The 26,154-nt window shown below is 40.8% G+C and overlaps 1 protein-coding gene across 2 annotated transcripts; it reads left to right on the top strand.

The window, feature by feature from the left end:
* Positions 1-21,200: 21,200 nt before the first annotated feature.
* On the top strand, positions 21,201-25,745 carry S1PR1 (sphingosine-1-phosphate receptor 1). 2 transcript variants are annotated; one of them, XM_016133547.2, is made up of 2 exons: positions 21,201-21,446; positions 23,019-25,745. In XM_016133547.2, exon 2 carries the CDS (start codon positions 23,174-23,176, stop codon positions 24,320-24,322), a length of 1,149 nt encoding a protein of 382 aa, XP_015989033.1. In that variant the 5' UTR covers positions 21,201-21,446; positions 23,019-23,173; the 3' UTR covers positions 24,323-25,745. The 2 variants fall into 2 exon arrangements, with proteins under 2 accessions (XP_015989033.1, XP_015989034.1); XM_016133548.2 differs by lacking the exon at positions 21,201-21,446 and adding an exon at positions 21,480-22,663.
* Positions 25,746-26,154: the final 409 nt, after the last annotated feature.

Raw genomic sequence — 26,154 nt, 5'->3', positions numbered from 1 at the left:
TCCTCAAGGGCAAACTGGGCTTTATTTAAAAAACAGTAACATTGCTGGTGCTAGCCCTGAAATGTCAACAACAAACAGCAAACTAATGAGAACAATAGCCAGGAAAGGTGTATAACTTTCCCTCACATTGCGCCAACCTGGAAGAGTTTAAGAAAATGTGTTTTTAAGCACATTTCAAAAGTTTTTGGCTTGAGACCCCACCAAGAAAACTACTGAAACCTCGTCTTGTCTGAAACTGTATAATTGAGTGGAAGCATGTACTTTTAAAGTCACATCTCAACACTGATGTTAGCTATGCAACCTAAGGCAAACCATTCTCTAAACCTCGGTCTCCATGTCTGTAAAATGGAGCATATTAAGCACTTTAAGTCTGTTTTACAAGATAAAAGAGGTCAAACATGTGGTGACAAAAATCTGACTATGAGTGGTAAACCCACAATGTACATATATGTCTGCCTTACTGTTAAAATGTACAGCTGAAACTTATTGGATTTCATTAACCAATGTCATCATAAAACATTAATTAATTAAATTTTAAAAAGTCTGTTTTTTGAATAGCAATAATATGTTGAGCCCAATAAATTAAAGATGTTGTTAATTAGAACTTTTTGTCAAGCATCATACTTAGCACTCTACAGATGTTATTTTAGTCTTCATATCAACTTTATGAGGTATGTATTTTTATCCCCAATAATGAGTAAATGGAGATTCAGATTAGTTACCTGATACTGCAGATAGTGAGCGAGAGAAAGTAGATTCAATATCCAGTTGGCTGTCTCTTAGAGCCAAACTCTTACTTGCACTATGATGTTTCTTTCAGACAGCCCCTCTACTGCTCCCGTAACTCCCAGAGCTCTGTATTGACCTCATCAGGATAGGACAGTCATCGTCACTGTCTGTTCACCGGGTCGGTTAGAAAATCTGCCTTGTGGGACAGATTCCCACAGTAGATATGCAACGAAGGTCCTCCTTAAGCGCCCTCCTTGAGGTAGCTCAGTTAGAAACAAAATACTATATTTGACCCAAGCAACACAATTCTTCTCTATCATCAGCAACTAAGCCGTTAACTAAAGCATACTGAAAAAAGCACTAGCTTTGGAGGGTCTGGAAATTTGTATTTAAATCTCAAATCAGGGATTATGAGCTGTGCAAATTTAATCACGTTCTTAATCTCTCCGAGCTTGTTCTGTTCGGAGTTAATGTATGTGGTTTGTTATCCTCTGGTTCCCTCCCCCCCCAGATGTATTTGTCCCCCTTCTCTGCTCTTCTCTGTGCCCTAAGGATTTGCGGCCTCCTGCTAACTGCATCGCCAGGACTTCCTTGCCATCTGCCTTCTGGTTGGCTTAAGCAGTGGATCAGAAGGTGAGAAGAAAGGAGCAAGATAACTCTGCCTTCTCTCACATCTTTGGCAGCAGGCAGCTGGCTCCTCTTTCTTAGCTCTAACTTTTCATGGGGCTCTGGCAACCCACAGTTTCTATCCCTCATCTCTTAGGTTCCAGGGGAAGTAACGGCCTCCTACTCTTGCTCACTTCTGGCCACCTCGGCTTCCTCTGTTTGCTCTTTAACCTGTTTACAACCTCCATAAGTAGTCCTTTCATTGAAATCTCTCCAGTGAACTCTCTGAGTAAATTCTCTTCTTGCCTGGAACCCAATAAATACAGTATGCCAAAGAGTTTGAAAAACTATGAGGCACTTACCTAGAAAAATATAGGTTATCGAATGAGTGTTGTTTGTTTGGCTATGATTTCACCATCAATACTATATTCTGAAGTTTGCAAAACTTCCCTGGTTATATCTAAATATTGTGCCAGCCCAGAAATTTTAAAATTGGAAGCCAGTGATCAAGGTTATGTCGAATAAGGTGTAGCTGGACCTGGTTTGCTTCCTTTTTATAAATTAGGAAATAGTTGAAAGCTGAAAGGTATCAGAATGGAAATATTTCTAATTATAATTGAACTCTTTTCAAATAGTGGGTGCCTAAGTGTAAAATAAGCAGATACTGTTTCTGACAGATGTAAGTATGTGTGTGTCCGTGTACACATATATATATATCTGGCATGTTTTAGTAAAGAGACTGGCAGTTGCTCTCACATACAGCTATCACAGTGACTTGTTTTACTTCTGCTGTAAGTATCTTATTTTGGAGGTGGGAGTTTATATTCATTACAATATTTATTTGAACATTAGCGATCTTACATAAAGTGGTTAACTTATAATTCCTTTTTAAAAGTAGTGTTTTTAACAAGAATACTTTTTTCTCAATACATTGAGAATAGTTATGTTTATTGCATATATGTTCAAACTGTACTTTTGTGCCCTGAGTGACTCTTAAGGAAAACCAAAATGAATTCTCATTTTTGCCACCTCTAATAAATATAGTTTAAGTGGTCAAGTGATTTTAAAAATTAAATTATCCGATCTATTTATATGGGTGGGTATATTAGGATTCTTTTTGTCACAAGCAATTTAGACCTATTTAAGTAAAAGAGGATTTTACTGGAAGAATATATGTGGTAACTCAGTTAAGCCTGGGGACTTAGCTGGCAAGAATGAAGGGACAATTTCTCCAGGGCCGCAACATCAAGGAGTCTTGGCTACAAATATTTTCTGACCTTGAGTCGCCCTGCTCAAGATTCAAAACTGAGGAGAATCAACCTGGCTGGCTCAGGTCTCAGGCACACTGGCCAAAAGAGCTGAGTCACTTGATTGACAGTCCCGGCATGTGGAACGGAGAGAGGTATTTTGTTAAAGGAAAAGTAGGTGCTAGCACAGGGAAAAGGGAGAAGAGAATGCAGCCATCAGGAAGAACAGATTCTACCACAAAAGTTGTGGGGGCTTTTTATGGCATATTAAGATATCGAATATGGTACATTTTCTTCTTTAAAATAATTTTCACCATTTGTGGGCATCGGGACATAAAGAATATTAACATGAACCTAGGGTTGGAAGGAGGCCGCAGAGGTGGTTCTTAAAAATTTTTGTAGGAACTACTGTTTCTTCACCCTGCTGCCCTGAAGAGCGTGCAGTTGGGAACAGCTTTCCCTCGACACCTTCTCCCATGACGAGTAACACATCTTACTTAAATAAGGAGCAGCAAAGTTTTCTTTGTCACACTGAAAACCAAATAATATTGACAGCTGCATGGACAATTAATTACCCTGTCTTCATCTCTCTAGTTAGAAACAATGGTTTAGATTTCAGGACCTTTTTGGTTGCCAAAAAACAAAACAAAACAAAAAACAAACAAACAAAAAAAACACCACGAAAGAAGTCTTTAAAGAGGAGTTATTAACTTTAGGGTAAGTGTACTATGCAGATACCTGTTTTTTTCAGATCTACTTCTTCTCCATGAAATTCTTGGATAAATAAAAAATCTTTGCCCCTGAGGGCAGGGATTGTGTCTGCACTGTTTGCTGCCATCTTCTGCACCTAAAAGGCACTTAATACCTACTTTTAGAATAAATGGATCGATGACTGAATAAATATACCTACTATTAGTTCAAGAGGTTTTATGACTGGACGTGTTCTTTTGCAGAAAGATTATTTGACAAGTGAGCAGGTTTTGCTTTCAGAGTATGCAGGACCTTCGAAACTTTCGGAAAAAAAAGAAAATATATATCGACCATTTCTTCGATTTTGGATTTAGATATATTAAGTTTAACTATGTCTAAAATATAATATACTTATTTATTATGTTTGGTATCTACTTCCCCTTTCTAGAAAGTAGAGCGCACGGAATAGAGATCTTTGTTTTGCATACTGCTGGGCTTCTAGTATATACTCAATAAAAATTTTGAATAGCTTAATACTATGTAGTTCACTTGTTATTATATTGATGATTAATTAAAGGTCTCCCTTTGTAGAATATAATCTCCATAGTGGCAGGAATCTTTCTGTTTTACTCACTAATGTATCCCAAGTAACTTGAACTGGACCTGCTACATTTTTGGTTTTAAATAAATATTTAATGACCGGATGAATGAAATAAAATGTTAATAAAAGTCAGTTCATCTAGATGATTTCAATTATGGAAACATATTTAGAATTTATTCAGAATGCTGCTAAACTAAAGCTTTAGCATCACATTTTCTTATTGAATTAAGTTTTTAAAAATGAAGATATAATTGACATATAACATTTTATAAGTTTAAGACATAAAATGTGTGGTTGGATACATTTGTATATTGCAGTATGATTACCACAGCACAGCAGTGTTAGCTAACACCTCTATCACATCACATAATTACCATTTCTTTTTTTGTGGTGAGAACATTTAAGGTCTAGTTTCTTAGCAACTTTGAAGTTTATAATACAGTATTGTTGACTATGATCACTAGGTTATACATTAGATCTCCAAGACTTCAGGTTGCAAATCTATACTTTTAGATACCATCTCCCCAGTCTCTCTTCCCACCCCACCTGCAGCCCCTGGTAACCACCATTTTCCTCTCTGTGTCTACAAGTTTGGCTAAAGACAGTTTTTAAAAAGAGTATGATTATAGGACAATATTCTTAGCTATTTGTAGAGTTCCCACAAGATTTGAGCTCCTATTGGAACCTATTCACATCTCCTGTTTCAAGAACAATTCCAAGAGTAGGTGCTAGCTGCACCTCTACCTTCTCAAGTTCGTAGTTCAGAAAGTTATTTACAATATTTAATAAAACTTTAAGGGTTTCCTCTGAAACTGCATTTTAATTTAATACCTACTTAAGCTTAATCCTTATTAAAAATAAGAATCAGTGGTGTCTGCATTCCAAAGATCAGTTATGTTGTTGAAGATTATATATTCATATGTCTAAGGAAAATTCAAAAGGTCTCCCGGAGTAAAGTAAAGCTAGAACAAAGAAAACCATTCACCAACTAGTTCCCTTTTTGTTTCTATAGGCAAAAATATTACCTAAGTAGCAGAGGTGCCCTGATCCTTATATAATTAGCTTGCTGGTGGGCTCTTCATGGGTTGTTTTCTAGGAGGCCCAAGAGGTCAAATGATAGCATTATAATTGGGAATAATTTTCTTCTCTGCAGACTACCCTTTTCAGAAGAAAAGAAAGACATTTTTTTTTGTTGTTGTTATAGCTATAGTCATTTTACAAGCAAGAAAGCCAGAATAAAATGTTTTTTTTTATGTTACCAAATTACTAGCCAAATATATACAAATGACTTTTTGTATATGAATTATATTCTTGTGAATGAATTCTAGTATTGAAAAGACTGACAGGTCTCACTCAGGATATACTTATACAGTTTTAATGTATATATGATCATGTAGGTATCGGCGAGAAGTTTCAATTACTCACTTGTTCAACTGGTACTTACTAACACATTGCAATGTGGTAAACACTGTGCCAGGGAGACTACAATAAGTCCCTGGCCTTGTAGAGTTTAAAATCTATTAGAACTACCAATCTTGCAAAATGACTACCCAAAGAATCAATTAATTGTGATTTAATATGTGCTTTAAAAAAAAGTCGGAGAGAGAGAGAGAACACAAATGAAATACGAGCATGTAACACGGGACTCAGCACAGTCGGGAGGGTCCGGGAAGGCTTTCTGGAGAACTGATGTTTAAACCGACACCCAAAAGATGGAAAAGAAAGAGTGAGCCTGGTATAGGGCAGGTGGTCAGGTGGGGACAGAGAGGTCAAGAATACCCATTGCAACAGAAACAGCATGTGTGAAGGTGCTGTGGGGTACAAGAGCGTGGCACATTTACGGAAACGGAGGAAAAACAAGAAGTGAGGCGAGAAAGCAGGAGACGGAAATGGAGAGGCTGGCAGAGGGTCTTGGAAGCCTTGTTAACTATCTTGGACTTTATTTTAAAGACAAGAAGAAGCCTTTGCAGGATTTGTTTTTAAAACACAAAGTATGTTTGTTAAAAACTGTTGTTGAAGGATTGACACTTCCCGACTTTAAACCTTACTATAAAGCTGTGGGAATCAAGACCGTGTGGTGCTGGCAGAATAATAGACAAATTGATCGATGGAACAGAATAGAGACCCCTGAAATAGGCCCACAGAATAGTCGACTGTTGAGAGAATGAGAAGACAAGCCATATACTAGGAGAACATATGTGCAAAAGACATATCTGATGAAAGATTGTTATCTAAAATGTACAAAGAACTCATAAAGTCATAAAGCTCCACGATAAGAAAATGAACAACTCGATTAAAAAATGTCTAAAGACCCGAGCAGATACCTCACCAAAGAAGACATACAGATGGCAGGTACACATGTGGAAAGATATGCAACACCATATATCATTAGGAAATTACAAATTAAAACAACAGTGAGATACCACTGTGCACCAATTACAATGACCAAAATCCAAAACCCTGACAACACCAGATGCTGATAAGGATGTGAAGCAATAGGAACTCTCGGTTGTTGCTGTGAGTACGTAAAATGACACTGGAAGACGGTTTGTGAGTTTCTTACAAAGCACACTCTTTTCATGTCACGCAACAATTGTGCTTCTTGGTATTTGCCCAAATGAATTGTTACATCCCACAAAAACACTGCACACAGATGTTTAGAGCAGCTTTATTCTAAGTTACCAACAGTTAGAAGGAACCAGGATGTCTTTCAGTAGGTGAGTGGATCAATAAACTATGGTACATCAGATAATGGAATATTTTTCATGGCTAAAAATCAATGAGCTGTCGAGCCATTAAAATACATGGAGAAAATAAAAATGTGTATTATTAAGTAAAAGAAGCCAATCTGAAAAGACTACATACTATATGATTCCAACTATATGACATTCAAGAAAAGGCAAAACTAGCCAAAATATTAGTGGATGTCAGAGATAATAGAGAGGAGGAATGAATAGGCAGAGCACAGAAGGTTTTTAGGTCAGTGAAACTGGTCTGTACGCTACTATAATGAAAATACATGTTGTTATACATTTGTCAAAACCATAGAATGTACAATACCAGGAGTGAGCATTAGGGTAAAGCGTGGACTGTGGGTGATGATGATGTGTCAGTGATGGTCCGTCGACTGTTACTCTCTGGTGGGAGATGCTGACAGTGAGGGAGGTCGTGCAGTGTAGGAGTAGAGGGTATATGGCAACTCCTTGTACCTTCCACTCAATTTTGCTATGAACTTAAAACTGCCCTAAAAACAAGTTTGCTGATTTTTAAAAAATGGAGTTACAAACTTAAAGAGGAAAAAAAATAAACTCCTGGTTTTTACGAGGAGAATGGACTGGAAGTGAGCAGGAGTGGAAGTTGAAGAAGCCACTCCAGTAATTCAGCGAGAGGTGATAATGGTTGGGACACAGAGGTGACAGTGGAACGGGGAGAAGTGGACAGACTTGAGATGCATTTTGATGTTAGAATTGAGGGAACTTGCCGAGGAATCGGATCTGCCAGTAAAGAAAAGGGTTAGTCAGTATGACCCCGATGATTAATGAAATTATTTGTTGAGAACTAGAAGATGGGAGGGAGTGGGGGGGTGACCGTGGAGCACTGGGGTTTGGGAAGGGGAAGTCGAGGCCCACTGTGGTTGTTGAGGCTGAGATGTCTGAGGTATTGAGTTGGAAATACTATGTAGGTTACCTTTGTTTGTTTTTACCCTGTGGCAATAGAAGTTTCACTCTCTAATGCCAGTTTCTCAAAAGTGACTTTTCCTGATTTAGTTTTGTAACTTTCCATTTGCATAATCTAAAGCCCCTTTTTGATGGTTTCTCAAAAATAAAAGAAAAATCTGACTCAAATATGTATCAAATGTCAAATTCTCCAGAAAACTTTTGCAGTTTTGAAATGAGTTTTTCCAGCTCTATTTCTATCCCTACAGAGGTTTCAATGACTTTGAGGCCAAGTTTCAGACGGCTTGGGTTCAGATACCAAGTTCCTCTAGTAGGCTCAATGAGAAGGAACATCCTCAGAACCTGGGTGCTTAATAACTCAAGTTCAGCTGGAAATGCAGCTGAACTGATTATGCGACTTACTATGCTGGATGGTACATATTTCCTTATTTTTCAGTTGTCCCTGCAAGACTGAGCAAGTGAAAGCCCAGGATTTTATATTCTTAGCATTAACAAGGATGCAGTACTGGATATTTGTGTATTGGATTAACACATAAATGAGTGTTCCATAATGCAATAACACAGTAAGGCACAAAAGATAAGATGTGAGGGGAAATGGGAAAGGCCAGGAAGAAAGTCAACTTTTAGCCACTGTTTTTTTCAGTGAGAGACGCAATGCTGTCTTACCTAAAGTCAAGTCAGTGGTGAAAACGATAACCACACAACCAATATCTTCTCTATGCAATGGAAAACAACAGGTTTGACAGGTTTTTTTCACTAAATTGACTAACTTAATAATTTAGAAGTAATTTCGCAGATACTCCCTTCTTCTAAGGCTGACACATTGTCAGTATAAGTTGTAGTTTGAGGATATCTATAAACATTTCTATGAAAGCTCCAGATTTTACTTTAGATGTTTAGAAATTTAGATACTTTCTTTTTTGTTTTTAATAAGAATCGAGTTTTTCCCATCAAAAATATTTACTTTCTAAATTTAAAAAAATCATTTGGTGTTTAATATCTATTTGCTCAATAGATATTTTAGTGACTACTGTCCCAGAGACTCTCTGGACCACCAGCAAAGCAATTCGCAGAGTTTGCACTCTGGAAGAAGACAAATTACAAACAAATCATGTTTTGGGTAATAACTTAAGTGCTATCAAGAAAAATTAAGTAGGTATAAAGAGATGGAGTGAAGGGAAGAGGTGTGCATTTTTAGATAGGGGACAGGGGCAGCCTCTCTGAGAAGATGACATTTGATCTAAGGCCTGAATGAAGTGAGGGCATGAGCTATGGGAGGATAAGAACATTCAAGACAGAAAAGAGAAAGCGCAAAGGCCTGGATAGGTTCACGATTACTTTTTAGTGTATTCAAATACACTAATTACTTCAATTACTTTCCTTTTTATTACTTAAAATAAGTACTTTTCTTTAAATAAGAAGGACACTTGGAGAGTAATTACCATATAACCTTCCGAAATTCCTATTTTCGACGGTTTGAATTTAGTGATAGAGACAAAACTCCAGTGGTTAGAAATTAGTGGCTGAATTGTGGAAACACATAAAGTCATTTAATCTGTTTATTTCCTTGCTTATTTGTTCAATTATCAACTCCCCTCCTGCCACGGAAAAGAGATTTAAAGAAAAAAAATTATAAACAACGGAATATATGAGAGTTAGAATGGACTCAGGGCAAAAATAATCTGAAGAGAAAGTTTACTAAGCTTGTTGAGTCTAAGCAGTAGTTAAGGGCTCTGAGTAAACATGTTAAGATTCCCCAAGCACTTGAGAAGCATTTGTTTACTTCGCACATGTGAGAGCTGGTTTTAACCCATGACTTTTACTTCATAAAGACCAATTCCTGAAAGCTTGGCTACCCTCACTCTTTTTACTGTCTCCATAGTTTTGCCTTTTCCAGAATGTCATCTAGTTGGAATCACACGGTATGTAGCCTTATCAATTGGCTTCTTTCACTTAATGATACACATTTAAGAAGTTCCCTCTATATCTTTTCATGGCTTAATACCTCAGTGCCTCTGTCATTTAAAACTGAAATAAAAAACCAAAAGAACACTCTGATTTATGATCTAGGTGCTTTCAAATAGTCCACTCCACTTGATATAATTCAGGATGAATAAGAGAGACATTTAATTTATTCATTCACTCAATCATCAATATTTATTGAGCATCTCCATACGCCAGAAACTATGCTAAGTGCTAATATATAATCATAGCAGTAAAAAGGATAGATAAATGTCAATCTTCATGATCTTCCAGTAGAAGGGTCAGACAAACAAAAACAAATTAAGTAAGTAAGCATTATAGAATTATGAACATACTTGTTGAGTATTTCTCCCTCCCTTCTTTCATTTCTTCCTTCCTTTCTTCATCCTTTCAACATTTTTGCTTTGCACTATTTTTCAAGCATTAGTAAGGAGCCAGGAGTCTATCATTTTTTATCTGGCTCTGCTATAGACTCACTATAAGACCTTGGGCAACTTTCTTTCTTAGGATTTTCCCTGGCCCATAGAATGAGGATGACACTCCCTGCTTACTACTTAATTGAGAGGAACAAACAAATTAAAAGCAGTGAACTTGCTTTAAAACCATAATAATATCTTCTATTTGCCAATCAGATCTAGTCTGATTAAATTAAAAATTAAAACTCCTGCATCTTTCTTACTAGTTTAAAATTCTTTTTTTATGTATGCACAATTCGGTTCAACCTCCTTAAACACGTAAATGTGATAGCTATCACTGTTCTTTCCTCCCTGTGACCTGGTCTGCCAGCAGTGCAGAGCGAGATGGGCTCTTTATGCTGCATTTCAGCAAAGCACCGTTAGAAGAGAAAACTACAGCCGAGTGCCCTTAATTACTTCTGCAATTTGTGTGAAGACTGGATTTTTCTGAGACATGATGAGAGAATGCAAATGTAAAAGACACCTAATTTCAAACCTATAAGACTAGTTTGGAAACTTAAAAAGAGAGTGTCTACATGACATAAAACTTACTGGAGAATCTGTCTTCAGTCTGTTTCCAAAATAGTTGGAAAAGTGATTCCAGAGAAAGGTCATCTATTGGGTGAATTTTCAAAGCTGACACCTTTGATTCCTTTTGTATGAAGAAAAACCCCTTCTGATATTTTTATTTGCTGCAAATTTATGTGTAAGATATATAAAATATAACATAGATATATTTTCCTCATCCTCTATTTTTAAAAAATTCATCTGGGATACTTAGGCTTCACTAATGCATTCATTTACAGATGTGTAATGACACATTGGGCAGAAATTACTTATGAACTTTCCTTCAGGAAAAGGTGACTTCATTGAATGTGAGCAATGACTGGGGGTTTCACCGACCATCAAGCCTAGAAAAGTTAAGGGACCCACCAGGCCCATGTTTGCCAAGAGCTGCTCCCAGGCACCTGCCACCCTCTGCTCTGGCTGCCTGGGGTTGTCCCCACCGCTGGCCAGCCAAAGTTCCATGACAAGACAGAGACCCAGTCAAGCATGTACACCAGGCCTTGCAGTTGAAGCCTTAAGGTGGAAAAAAAGAGGCAGCAGCGGTAGACGAATTTTTTTTTTTTTTTTTTTTTTTTTAGGAAGCAGGACCTGGAAGGCACGTAATGGAGTCTAGGGATGGAAAGGCTCTTAGAGGCCCAGAGAGGGATGAAGACTTGCCTTCAGCCACTGATTGAGTCCCCTGGGTGGGTCCCCAGGTGCCTGCCCTCACTATGTCTGTCGCCTCTCAGAGACGGGGAGAGTTCTCCTCTGGCTTTCCACATGCTGTGGCAGGGAGCCTTGAGCCTGCCATGGTGCACTAGTATCCAACGACACCCTCTCAGAGAAGCCACCTGGCTGCCTGGAGGAACAACTCAAGGTCACTCGTTGCTAGCTGATATTTTTACTACTCATTTCTTTACTATTTGTCTTCCCTACTGAAATGTAAACTCCAGAGTATCAGGAAATTTATCCGTCTCCTTCAAACTGCAACCCAGGCCTAGAAGAATGCCTGCTGATTCATAGTTAGTGCTCAATAAATAACTGTTGAGTAAATAAACAACATCTATTTTTATCTCTATAATATCAGAATTGCTTTTCTTAGTTTCTGATTGGTACTTAATCATCATGGTTTAGAAATTACAGTTTGTAGTTTCTCCTGCTATGTGTTTATTGCTCTGTAAACATATACATGAGACGTTTCTTTTTTAAAGAAATATATATATATCAACATTACGATTAACATACGATATATTAGTTTCAGGTGTAAATACAGTAATTAGACATTTATATAACTTACAAAGTGATCACCCTGATATATCTAGTATCCATCAGACACCATACATAGTTATTATGATATTATTGACTCTATTCCTTATGCTATACTTTATATCCCCACAACTATTTCGTAACCGCCAATTTGTACTTTTAAATTCTTTCCCCCTTTTCAATCACCCTCCAACCACCTTCCAATCTGGCAACAATCAAAACGTTTTCTGTATCTATCAGTTTGTTTCTGTTTTGCTTGTTTGTTTATTCGTTTTATTCTTTAGATTCCACATGTAAGTGAAATCATATGGCATTTGTCTTTCTCTGTCTGACCTACTCCACTCAGCACAAAACCGTCTGGGTCTATCCATGTTGCTGCAGGGGGCAAAATTTCATTCTTTTTTACATGTTGAGCAATATTCCATTGTATATCTATCCCACCTCTTCTCTAGCCATTCACCTATTGATGAACACCCAAGTGACCTCCATTTCTTGGTTATTGTAGATAATGCTGCGGTGAACATGTGGATTCTCCTTGTCCCTTTGAAGCAGTGTTTTGGGTTTGTGCAACTAAATGCCTGGAAGTGGGATAACTGGGTCCTTCTTTGTCTCTTGTCATAGCCTTTGTTTTAAAGTCTATTTTGTCTGGTATAAGTATTGCTACCCCAGACTTTTGTTTGTTTGTTTCCATGTTCATGAAACTTCTTTTTCCATACCTTTACTTTCAGTCTGTGTGTGTCTTTCAATCTGAATTGAGTCTCTCGTAGGCAGCATATGTAATTTTCTTATCCATTCAGCTACCCTGTCTTTTGACTGGAGTATTTAATTATTTGTTTAAAGTAATTCCTGATAGATATGTAGTTATTGCCATTTTAGTATTCATATTTCTTATCTTTTTCTCTTTTTCTTTCTTCTTCTTTAAGAAGTCCCTCCAACATTTCCTGTAATTCTGGCTTAGTAGTGCTGAACTACTTTAGCCTTTTCTTGACTGGCAAGCTTTTTATCTGTCTTTCTATTCTAAATGATAGCTTTGCTGGGTACAGAGATCTTGGTTGTAGATCTTTGTTTTTCACCACTTTAAATATTTTCTGCCGATTCCTTCAGCCCTGCAAAGTTTCCGTTGAGAAATCAACTGACAGTCTTATAGGCGCTCCCTTGTAGGTAACTAATTGCTATTCTCTTGCTATTCTTAAGATTCTCTCTTTGTCTTTAACTTTTGCCATTTTAATTATGATGTGTCTTGCTCTGGGCCTCTTTGGGTTCATCTTGTTTGGGACTCTTTGTGCTTCCTAGTCTTGTATGTCTACTTCCTTCACCAGGTTAGGGAAGTTTTCAATAACTATTTCTTCAAATAGGTTTTCCATTCCTTGCTTTCTTCTGGTACCCCTATGATGCAAATGTTAGTACATGTGATGTTGTCCCAGAGGCTCTTTAAACTATCCTAGTCTTTTTGGATTCTTTTTTATTTTTGCTATTCTGACTGTTTTCTGCTACCAATTATCTTTCAAATCACTGCTTCATCGAACTTACTGATGATTCCTCCTAATGCATTCTTCATTTCGGTTATTGTATTCTTCACTTATGACTGGTTCATTTTAATGTTTTCTATCTTCCTTTTTATGTTTTATATCTTTTTGTTAAATTTCTCATTGAGTTCATCTACTCTTCCCCTTAAGTTCATTGATGGAGACTCAGATATGGCAGCACCCGGGTCTGCATGAAGGGTGAAGGAGGTTGCAACAAAGGAACAGGGGATTCCGCCAGCACTTCTGCCTAAGAGAAAGCTGCCCCTCCAGCCCTTGCCCTGAAGCCAGACAACTCAGTTTCTCCTCATATGTCCCTTGTGCCTTTTGAGCTGCTGCCTCAGTGCTGGAGCTCAGACGGAATGAATCTGTCAGCAAGTAAGTCCTCACGCACAGGCCCTTTAAGAGGAATATCTATGATTGCAGCAACCCTTCATCTCATTCAGCCACCATCTCTGCTGGTTTTTACAGACAGAGGTTGAGGGGACTTCTCTTCCCAGAGCTGGAATTCTGGGCTGCTGCATCTGGTGTGGGGTCTGGACCTCTCACTCCTCCGGGGGGAATCTCTGCAGCCAAAATAGCCTTCCGATTCTCCACCACCACATATGGGTGTGAGACCAGTCCATTTTGTGTCTCTGCCTCTTCTACCAGTCTTGAGGTGGCCCCTTCTGTGAGTCCCTAGTTGTAGGACTTCTGTTCAACTAGACTTCATTTAATTCCCAATGATGGCTGTTCTATAGTTTAATTGTAATTTCAATGTGGTTGTGAGAAGAGGTGACCCCAGCATTTGCCTATTCTGACATCTTGACCGGGAGCCCCTTGAGATGTTTCTTTAAGGATCCTGTTACCCTTTTGTAATGTAAGAAACCCCTTCCCTCCCATGGAGATTACCTATAGATAGCAGTGTGGAAGATTAGAGCCAAGAGCAGTTAGGAGGAAGCTGTTATAAGTAGGGGGTAAGAACCTAACAACAGTGGAAAGATGATGAGAAACTGAATTCAGAAGCCGCTCCAGAGGACAACAGTCTTGGCAGAAAATTTGAGAGAGAGAGAGAGAGAGAGAGAGAGAGAGAGAGAGAGAGAGAGAGAGAGAGCGAGCGCATAATCAGGAAGGAATCTGAATGTTCTAGCTTGTCATTTGAGGTAAATGCTGGTGCCATTAACTGAAATATTGTATACCTCTGTATGAGGTAGGCTGAGTTGGTCTGAGAAGAGAATGGTGAAAATAAGATGATTGGCTTTGTATAATTTGAGCTTGAGGTGTGTGAGAGACATGCAGTTGGAGGTTTCCAATAAATATTTGAGAAATGAGTTTGGAGCTTAGGAAAAAGGTGTAACTAGAGATGTACAGTGCAGAATTGTCTGCATATATGTGTTAGAGAAAGCCCTAGATGAAAAAAGCCAAGAAAGTGTGAATGGATAAGACAAAAGAATGAGGATACAGCATTTGAAGAGGTGATATGCATGGTGAGAAAAAGCTGGGACTTTGGTCAAGTTAATTAATCTTTCTGTGCCTCAGTTTCTTCATCTGTAAAATGGGTTATTTAATAGTATCTCACTTGTAAAGTTGTTGAGGAGGTAATTTTATTACATACAAAATGCTTATTTAGTATAGTGTCTTAAACATAATACAAGCTATATAATTATTTTCTATATATAAAGGTATGTTTAATAGAATATTGAAAAAAGAGAAGCCTGTTAAGAGTACTGAGAAAAAGCAGTTGGACTCAGAAGAGAATGAGAGAGTACAGAAGAGCAGAAGAGGGTGGGTAGTCAACAGCGTCAAACATTACAGAGGTCCCCGAAATGAGATTCATGAGGAGCCTCTGCTGCGTTGGTTAGGGAGTCATGTGAGTCCTTAGAAAGGTCAAGCTCAAGAGAAAAGTTGCAGCAGAAGCATGGGCTTAAGAGAAAATGGAAATGACCTCCCTTCAAAGATGGTAAATTGAATACTTTCACTTCCTTTTACTCCTACATTTCACTGACATAGTAATAAAAGAATTTTTTTTGTTTGTTTGCATAAACAAACGAAGAAGAAGAAATGGCAAGAGATGATAGCAACAACATTTTGAAAACTGAAAAGCAGAGAGATGAATGTTAATTTACTTAGTTCAATTAATAAAACTGAAAACTAAGTTTGCAATGGGGAAAGCCCAGAAAAAAAGCTGAGTTGCTCTACAAAACCCCAGAAAGGCCCCAAAATGAGAGATTTTAGGTATCTCCGAGAGTGGGGTTAAACGTTAAGATGAAAACAGAAAGTCTGCTTTAGTGGCAGTTAGACTCATTTTCACCCCCTCATCCTGCCCTACACAACCACAACTTTCCTCTGTCCTTCACAGCCATAATGGCTGTTTCTTCTCCATCAAGCAGAAGTCTTGGGGGCAGAGAGGGTGAACAAAATGACTTTGACCATGGAACACCATAATCGTAATGGAAGGTTTAAGTGGAAGTCTATATGCAAATGGTGACATATCCCAGCTCCATTCCCAGGATGCTACAACCAAGTTTAAATCTTCTGGGAATGAGAGTGAAAGATATTTTTTCCCACCCCCTGGATGAGTGAGTACTCCAAAAGAAAAAACCTAAAGATATTGATGGTCAGGGATCTTAGTAGGATGGCTAGAAATAATATGAAATAACTGAGAATCTTATATCCTTCAAAACTCCATCTAAATATAGTCGAAACTCAACTTCCCCTTAGCCAGATCCCAAAAATGCCTACAGCAACTCCAAAACTACACAAAAGGAAATCGAGTAGAGGAGACTTCCTGATGGAAAGAGACAGCCATCTTAGCCAATTATGGTTAAAATGCCTTACTTTTAATAGCTGTACAACCATGTGGACCTCTTGCCAGGGCTCATTCCAGGACTTGGAGAGCAAGAGACTGGAAAGTTTTGGTTACATTAGCTTAAAGGTTAATTTGCTTCTGATAATAGCAATGAAATTTCAGAAAATAAATTAATGTTTAATTTAGAATTAAAAGTATGATAATAAAAAGGAAAACATTAAATAAAGAGTTGAAATATAAAGTTGAGAAATCTTCCAGAAATCAGAAAAAAGATAAAGATACAGAAAATAAAAAATAAATATGAGGAAATTTAAAAATCAGCCCAAATGGTCCATAATTCAAATAATGGGAGTTCCAGAAAGATAAGATAAAGAAAAAGAGAAGACGAAGTTATTAAGGAAATAATTTCAGATGTTTCTCATACTGTAAAAAGTTGTTGTGTGTTTAGGAGAAAGCCCGGAAAATCAAGGCCTATCATTGTACAATCCGGGAACACTGTGGAAAAAGAGAAGATTCTAAAAATATACAGAGAAGGAAAAAATAGTCGTACGTGAAGTTTTGGAATCAGAATAGCTTTAGACTTTTCATCAGTAGCACCAGAAATTAAAAGAGAAGGGAGCAATACCTTCAAAATTCCCAGGGAAAACTACAACCTATAATTCTATAGTCGGCCAAAATATTAGTTAAATGTAAACATTGAATTTTTAAAATATCAGACGTACAAGGATTTAGAAAGTTTATAACAAGCATTTTTTTTTTAAGGATAAGTGAATTAATATTCCTTCAACGTGCCAGAAAATTTGTAAATTCTGTTTAAAGTTGATAATCAAGAAAGGTATAAAACATGGGATTTACGGATTTCGAGTAACCACCATAAGAAACCTCAATAAGACTTCAAAGTGATTGGGAGAATTAGATAACCAGGGAGCGTCTGAGGATTGACTCGTGTTCTTTCTTGCAAGTTTTATAGTATTTGATTTTTTAAACCACATATTAATTTTATCAAAAATAATTTTATTTGAAAATCAAAAAGGAAGTGGATGGAAAGTGAGATATTGAAAACAACAAGTATAATCGTTAGAGATAGAGGTGGTGGGAGGGCAAAGCACTTATTCTATGCTTAAGAGGATTCTTTATACACGTGAAGCTCTTTATTTCTCACAATGACTGAAAGAGAGAAATATCATTATACCATTTTAGAGATGAGGAAACTGAGGCTCAAGGAAGTTAAAAGAACTTACTCAAAGTCATGTAGCTAGGAACTTGCAATATTAAGGCTGAATCCAAGCCTGTCATGTTCCACTACATAACTCTGAATGTTGGCAAACAGAAGAGAGATGTTTATATCGGGACCTAGCATAAGAGAAAGGCAATGAGTTTTTGATAGCGGAAACACAAAAATACTAATGTGGGTTGAAGGTAAAGAGTCACGAGAGGCCAAGAATTTCAAATACAAAAGAGAGAAGGAATAATTGAGCTGAGCCTTAGAAAGTTTGGGGAGAGTAGCACAGTTGATATAGGCAAGAGTTTACCTGAGAAGGAGTAAAGCTGTGGAAGGAGGTACGGGTGGGTTAGTTGTTATTAACAGAACTTAGAGAGGAGGGTAATTGAAGTGGTGATAACGGTTTCTCCATGAAGTAGAAGGCTAGTTTTCCTCCTACGAATAAATGAGTAAGGGGAGTGTTGGCTCTTTACAGGGGTTGGGAGGGGAGGAGAGGAAGTTGGAATGTGACTGGGGCATTTAAGAAAGAGAGTAGAGTTACCAGATGTAGCAAATAAAAATACAGCTCACCCAGTTAAATTTAAATCGCAGATAAACAACAAATATTTTTTATATGTCCCAAATATTGCATGGTATTTTTTCTGGCAGCCCTTAAAGAGACACCAAAGCATGCATAAAGGACAGTAAAGCTGCTTTGAAATCAGAAGTTTGGAATGGAGCAACCTCAATGTGACTTGGTAATCAAAATGTAACCTCGGTGCCATGGGAAGTAAGGTAAGAACAGTGGGCTTGGCTTCCAGGCGGCAGCGGAAAGGGAACTGGGCTAACAGCCAGGAGATAGCTTGAGGATGCAGTTCTTATGGCCTCTCCTGAGAGTAATGGGAAAAGACGTGTGTGGGAACCAGAGATTTGGAATTGGCAGGAAAGCCATTGCTGCAAATAGCTTTGCCTCCTTATTTTGACTGAGTGGTCATCTACATTTTCTATCTCATAGGTGTCTACTAAGGATGAGAATTACGAAATAATCATCTGCAAAGTATTTGAGCTCTTTGAAACATTGGGTCAGTATTAAATGTTGTTCTCACCAACAGTATTCATAAGAAAAGGACTGACTTACCCGACATAATTCTTTGACATGTTTGAGGTTTAACGTGGTGGTTTGGAGTAGTGGTTAAGAATCTGTAGCCTGTCTATGGTCATAGCCCACATTAACTGATCTGCTTAATATGTTGGAGACTCAGTTTCCTTGTCTGTAAAATTAGCATAAGAACAATACCTAGCTTGTCATTGTAAAGATTAAATGAGTTAATATGTGTAACACCTAGAATCTGGTACACAAATACTAAAACTACAACCTTACATTGGATATTATAGGTAGATAATGAGAGATTTTCATAAAAATTCATTAGACTCCCTTTGTATACACTTTATATACATATATAGTCGAGAAATCTGGTTTTAAACAAGACACACATGGTGGTGGAGATAGATAAGTAGGCAGAGCACAGAGGATGTTTAGGACAGTGAAAATACTCTGTGTGATACCATAATGATGGATATATGTCATTCTACTTTGGCTCAAATCCATAGAATGTACAATACCAAGAATAAACCCTGAGGTAAACTATGGACTTTGGGTGATAATGATGTGACAATGTAGGTTCATCAGTTGTAACAAACGTATCACTCTAGTGAGTGATGTTGATAATGGCAGAGGCTATGTCTGTGTGGGGCACAGGGTATATGGAGAAAACTTTGTACCTTCTACCTGATTTTGCTGTGAACCTAAAGCTGCTCTTTAAAAAAGTACTAATAACAATAAAGTGGTAAATAAAAATAAAACAGGAAAACATTTCTACACACACACACACACACACACGAAATACTTCATGACATAAATAAAGGACATTTGTTAGTACGCTCTTGTTGCAAGTTTTACCTGCAAGTTTTTTAAACTTGCGTAGTCAGGATATAAGCAGTTTTCAAAGGACATTCATTAACCTATCTTACTATACATTTTATAGACATATATAGTCAAGAAATTAGTACAAATTTATAACTTTAAAGCTAGAGATTTGCTTCCCTTCAGGAACATAACTTTCAATTCCTTAACTGTTTATTGACTGAAAGAGTGTGACCTGGAAACATGGCATTCGCACTAGTAAAGTTTTGGAACCCAGCTCTGCCACCCACAGTTGGGATGTCTAGAGATTTAAGCTGTCTGAGTGACATTTCCCTCAATGGATACAATGACCCAAAATGCCTGCCTGCTTCACAGAGCAGGCATGTTTAATTAGATAATTCTATCACCTGCCTGATAGAGTCTGGCTGTGTGATCCACTTTAATTCCTCTCCCTTTAAAGAAAACCCGTAAGTTAGTGGGTGGGGTGGAGTTTGACAAGTCCCCACATTTTATTGTGCTGGGTTGACTCAATATATCTCCCCCTTTGAATGATTTATATCCTCAAACCCTATCGGAGTCAACCCTAGAGTCTAAAGGACCTGGCCTTTGTTTCTAGGTTGTGGGCACCGTCCTGCTGTACTGTTGCTGAATTTGTGGGTATGTGCTGGGGCACTGATGTGAGCTTTCAGACAGCTGTGAATTAACTGACATTTGATTTTTTCCTTTTGCCTACTCATGAGATCCCAGAAGCCGGGGGTCTGTTGTTTATTCCTGCAGCCTCTTTCTGAGTCATTCAGGTACAGGGTGTGTCTAGCAATTGAAACTGCACAACGGAGAAGTTTTGCGTTCACATCTGCAGGGATAGGAAGCCAGTGTGATCAGGCACGCGGTGAAACGTCTTTGCAGCAGTAGGGCAGGACAGACGTGCCCTGAGCTTGTCACTTGGGTAGACCTGACCAAAGTCACCTCTCGTTTTCACGTTCTGAAGAAGCCTCTAATAGGAAAGAGTGGGGAAGTTAATATTGAGATTTGGGGGTGCCTCCCAAGTAGAAATGAAGAGAAGGGCACCCGCCCCTCCACTGGGCTGGGTCGGCCCTGGGTGGCTCTTCTCCTCTGGAACTTCCTGAGCTGCCTAAGTTTTCAAAAATCTCTCAGGCCCAGGCCGCTGCCCACCTCCTCAAAGGAAGGCCTCTCACTACTGGCCAGAATCTGGGGCAACTGCTTGACTAGGCGCCCGGTTGAAGGAGGGGAACCCCTGCCCGACACCTCACCCGGGGCTGGCCCATTTCACCATACGCCCCGGGAATGGCACTTTCTGGCCCTTAAACCGCAAGTTCCGAAGCAGCAGCCGGATGGGGGTGGGGGTGGGGGTGGGGAGAAGTGGAGGAAACTCCAGGGCCATTCTCCCACCCTGGCTGCTCGCCTCTCTCCTACTTCTCGCGGCCCCTTCTCAGCCTGTTGCCCAGAGCGCGACAGGGCTCCTGTTTCCTCCTCCTGCGCAGAACCGAAGTGGGTCGCCCGGCCACGATCTCGGGACCCCGGCCCGGCCACGATCTCGGGACCCCGGTCCTCCAAGGGCTGCGAGGCGGGAAACCTGGGAGGCGCACTGCGAGACGCCGGGCAGTCCGTGGGCCCCATAGGACTTTTCAGGAGAAAAACTGCCAAAGGCTCTCCGCCTCCTCTCTTCCCTAAGTCTGGGGAGAGCGGCCTCCACCGACCGGAGCCGCGGACAGCGGGACGTGGGGCCATGATTTATACTTTAGAGTCCGGGGGACACCAGGCTCCACCCCCTTTTCTCTCTCTCTCTCTCTCTCTTTTTTTTTTTTTTTTTTTTCGGTAGCTGGCGGTTGGTTGGGGGCCGGAGGGGAGGGTCTTTCATTTGCTTCTGCCCCAGATCTTTCCTGGACAGAGAGTCTCAGTAGCTGAGATCAAGGGGGGAGGAGAGCGGCGCCCTTGCGTGGGAGACATTAACCTCTCCCCGCCTCTTAAGGAAGCGGCGCAGCATCCGCGGGCGCTTGGCGACTTCGGCTGGCGGCCGGCGCGCGCCGCGGCGAGCTGAGCTGGCCAATGGCGTTGCGGCTGCCGAGGGAACCCCGACGCGAGTAAGTTTAGAGAGCGACGCTGTCAGGCGGGGGCAGCAGCAGCAAGATGAGGAGCGCGCAGTGGAGACCCGGAGCTCGCCGCACGCAACTCTGTCCCGCCTGAGCGAGGTAGGAGACGCGCCAGGGGCTCGGCGGCGCCGCGCGGCCGCGGGGCTTCGGTGTCAGAAAGGAATCGTTAAATCGGAACAGAGCAAAACAGAAACTTCCAAGAGATCCATCTCTGGGCTCTGGAAGTACGCATCTCTGAGCTGCTAAGGAGGGCTAGCTACCCTGTGGGTTTGGTCTTGGGCACTTGTGATTTATGAAGTTTGGAAAAGAGTCACGTCCCAATTGTGAAGCCGACCCGGGGCGGGGGGACACGGGAAGCTGCAGTCGGCCGGAGTGAAGGCGCTTCTTTTCCGAACTCCTATAGACAAAGACTAGTTAAGGGCTTCGATCTGCACTGCCGGCGAGCAGGGCGTGGAATTAGATGGGGGGAGCCGGGAGCTTCTGCAGTCTCGGGAATTGGTGAGATTGCTCTCGCCTCTGTCGTTCCACTTCTGTCCCATTGCTGCGTTACCTCGGAACACTTAAAACAAGTCACAAGTAGACTCCTGCTACCCGGGGCCACGTTGCGTTCCCTCCACACTTCTAGTTCTACGAGAGGAGGCAGCGTGTTGGGCGAGGGCAGTGAGTAAAACTGCCCGCGCTAGCTCAGCAGTGCCCCAGTCATGCCTTCACGAGTCTCTGCAGAGTCGTTTTGCACTCGCATTAGGAATGCCATGGGATGTATTGTTATCGTCAGTCAATAATGTAACTTCTCTTTGTGTGTTGGCTGTACCCACAGTAACCAAAAAATACTCCTTATAAAATCAATGACTACGAAACGTCTGGGATTTATTGCAATCTCTCACGAATGGTTTTCGCTGGGTACCTTTATATGCTCTTGCACTGGCTTGCGTGAAAAAGAAGAAAAGGCAGTTGCTTTACCGAGGCGCTAAGTTTTCTTGTTTACCGCAAGGCCAGGGCGGGTTTGGCTGCCCACACCACGCTGCGCCCCCGGACCCTAAGCGCACCTGCTTCCAGGGTTATTAATAGAGCCCCCAAATGACTTACGCTGTCAAATGATTTTCGTGCAAATCTAATTTCTTGCATGGCAATTAGGAGGTGGTTCGGGTCTCCTTTGGCTGGGCGGTGACAGGGTGAGGAGGGGCGGCAGAGGTGTGTGTCTCCACCCTAGTTTGGCGGTTGGGTCTCTTCCGCAGAGCCCGCGAGCTGGTGGTGAGCCCCGGGCTGAGGCTCCCGCTGCAAACCTGGCGGGTCGGGGGTCCGGGGACAGTGAGAAGGTGGGAGAGGGGTTCAATGGGGCTCGCTTCTCCACTTTTCCCATTTCCATTTGAGTGGATGTAACCATAGGGAAAGTTTTCGTCTTGTCTAGTTAGAGTTTTCAGTTTGGGTAGAATTTTTGTTTTGTTTTGTTTTATTTTTTTCCCTTCCTTCTCTTCCCCTTCCTTGTTGTCGTTGTTCGTTTGTTTGTTTTTGCAAGAAACGAGAATTTTATTAATTTTAAAAATTTGTCCCCCTGCCTTCTCCCCTAAACTTCCTGAAAACAAATCGACAAACTAAAGCAAAGCCTTAGCTAGAATGAATTGTGCTAGTGTGCTGTGGCTTTTTCCCTGATTCTGTCTTAACTCGTTTAAGGCTGCGGTTTCCGAGGCCCTCTCCAGCCAAGAAAAAGATACGTGGAAAGCCTGGATTTCTCTCACTGAAGCACCCGCCGCAGCACGCTCGCTCCGTCTCGCCCTCTAGCGTTCGCTGGAGAAGCGCCATCCAGGTTTCCCGGGACGCTGCGCACCATGGGATCCACCAGCATCCCGCTGGTCAAGGCCCTCCGCAGCTCTGTCTCCGACTATGTCAACTATGACATCATCGTCCGACATTACAACTACACGGGAAAGCTGAATCTGGGCACAGACAAGGACAGTAGCATTAAAGTGACCTCAGTGGTGTTCATTCTCATCTGCTGCTTTATCATCCTAGAGAACATCTTTGTTTTGCTGACCATTTGGAAAACCAAGAAATTCCACCGACCCATGTACTATTTTATTGGCAACCTGGCCCTCTCAGACCTGTTGGCAGGAGCGGCTTACATAATCAACCTGCTCTTCTCTGGGGCCAACACCTACAAGCTCACCCCCGCCCAGTGGTTTCTGCGGGAAGGGAGTATGTTTGTAGCCCTGTCTGCCTCCGTGTTCAGCCTCCTAGCCATCGCCATCGAGCGCTATATCACCATGCTGAAGATGAAACTCCACAATGAGAGCAACAGCTCCCGCTCCTTCCTGCTCATCAGTGCCTGCTGGATCATCTCCCTCATCCTGGGTGGCCTGCCCATCATGGGCTGGAACTGCATCAGCATGCTGCCCAGCTGCTCCACGGTGCTGCCCCTCTACCACAAGCACTATATCCTTTTCTGCACCACCGTCTTCACCGTGCTCCTGCTCTCCATTGTCATCCTGTACTGCAGGATCTACTCCTTGGTCAGGACTCGGAGCCGCCGTTTGACCTTCCGCAAGAACACTTCCAAGGCCAGCCGCAGCTCGGAGAAGTCGCTGGCGCTGCTCAAGACTGTGATTATCGTGCTGAGCGTCTTCATCGCCTGCTGGGCTCCCCTTTTCATCCTGCTCCTGCTGGACGTGGGCTGTAAGGTGAAGACCTGTGACATCCTCTTCAAAGTGGAGTACTTCCTAGTGTTGGCGGTGCTCAACTCTGGCACCAACCCCATCATTTACACTTTGACCAACAAGGAGATGCGCCGGGCCTTCATCAGGATCATGTCCTGCTGTAAGTGCCCCAGAGGAGACACCACCGGCAAATTCAAGCGACCCATCATTGCTGGTGTAGAATTCAGCCGCAGTAAGTCGGACAACTCCTCTCACCCCCAGAAGGACGATGGGGACAACCCAGAAACCATAATGTCCTCTGGGAACGTCAACTCTTCTTCATAGAGCTGGAAGCTGCCAACCCATGGGGAGCGTTCTTGCATGGTCACCCACCACCCCGGTGTTTGGAAAAAAATCTCTGCCTTGACTCCTGCAGGGGAGGAGCTGCTGGAGCCAGAGGGAGGGCGGGGCAGAGACAGAACTAGCTGTGGTGCCAGCCGGGTGTCGTGGGCAGAGTTCCTGTGAACAGCGCACTGGGAAGGGAAGGGTGGAGAGCAGGTCCTGGCCGGGAATCTATTTCCTCCCTCCCGGAGCTTTGATTTTGCACTGAGCCAAAGGTCTAGCATTGTCAAGCTCCTGGAGGGTTCATTTGGCCCCTCCTCAAAGACTAATACCCCTTGTCAAAGTGTCTGGAGCTTTGAAGAGAAGAGGTTTTCTCTCATTTTAGTTCCCAACCCAGGTGAGCATGTGCACTTCTGCTTCTCTAGGTATGCTCCATATCCTACCCTCCCTTCCTCTTCACGGCCCTCCCCAAAATTCTTTTACTTTAAATTTTAACTACCTGGCATTCATCAGAGCTGGGGGGCGGAGTGGGATATGTGGCATGGTCCATTTCTCTATCTTCTATAGCTGATAGGCAGTGTTCAGGGAGAGGCGAACTGTAAGGAGATAGAGATGTAAAGCAATTTCATTTGCTGAGGCCAAAGTTTCCATGAGAGCTGGGTCAGTGTTTTGGAATTGGTGGTAGTCACTTTTTTTTTTTTTTTTTTTTTTACATCTTTACAATGCAATGTGTTACAATATCATAGTCATTGTGGCTGAAATCTGCATAAAGAAGTCCAACTTATCTAAATGGTATCAGCCAGGATCTTAGTGTCTGTCAGAGGAGAAACAAATAAGCAACACAAAGTGAAAACTGACCGGGGGTGACTTTGTAAACCAAGAAAGTTTTCTTAACAAATTTGTCTAACAAATACAACATCTATCTTTGGCACTTTTGTTGATGTTTATTTCAGAGTGTTGTGTAAATCATTTCAACCAACAGGATGGTTGTATTTTGTTGTGTTAAAAGCATTTTCATGGTTTTTGAATGTATTTGTTGCAACATTTTATTGGATTGTTTTTTAACCTGTGTTAACACCAATGAATGTGTATTTCTTAAGAAAGTATCACCCTCTTATGCCCTTAAAGCATTACTTTAACTGATAGGGAACACCAGAAATTTTCCAGTACAGCTGTTTATTAAATAGTTAACTGAAGATGTGTGTAAATGTTACAAAGAATAAAAATGTATTGCTGTCTCTTTAGTATGGTTTTCAGTGCAATTAAACCAAGAAATGTCTTTTTTAAAAAAAATAGTATTTAATAGGTTTCTGACTTTTGTGGATCATTTTGCACATAGCTTTATCAACTTTTAAACATTAATAAACTGATTTTTTTTAAAAGATTCTGTTGTGAAGAGCATTAAAAAATAATTATTAAGACATTCTATTTGACTATGTGGCTCTTTAGAATCAGAATTAAGGGCAAACATCTGTTATTATTTAAAGAATTTTACCTTGATAAACTAGGGTGTGAAAAAATGTGGTTTGTTTAGAAACCACTCTTTTTCAGGAAGAGAAACTTCAATATGTTAACATCTAAGAGTAGTAAAGAATGAGATAAAAACCACCAACCTCTACCACATCGGTGCAAAGAAATGTCATCGTTCGAGCTTTAAATCGCATTCAAGCCAAACAATGAAACACAGTAATTCTGTCCTAAAACATGGATTTGAAAGAATTAACACAGAACGACGTGGTTGTAAATCTAATTTAAATTATGAAACTCAGTAGTCAAGTCAGACCTATCAACAAAAGCTTGCCTTCCTGGCTTTTTCCACCAACATGCTGGAGAAG

Source organism: Rousettus aegyptiacus, unplaced genomic scaffold (assembly GCF_014176215.1).
Source record: "Rousettus aegyptiacus isolate mRouAeg1 unplaced genomic scaffold, mRouAeg1.p scaffold_m13_p_17, whole genome shotgun sequence".
Taxonomy (NCBI): domain Eukaryota; kingdom Metazoa; phylum Chordata; class Mammalia; order Chiroptera; family Pteropodidae; genus Rousettus; species Rousettus aegyptiacus.
This window is presented reverse-complemented; position numbering and strand designations above follow the sequence as displayed.

Coding starts and splice junctions, on each gene's coding strand:
- S1PR1 (XM_016133547.2), top strand. CDS start 23,174: ATGGGATCCACCAGCATCCCGCTGGTCAAGGCCCTCCGCAGCTCTGTC.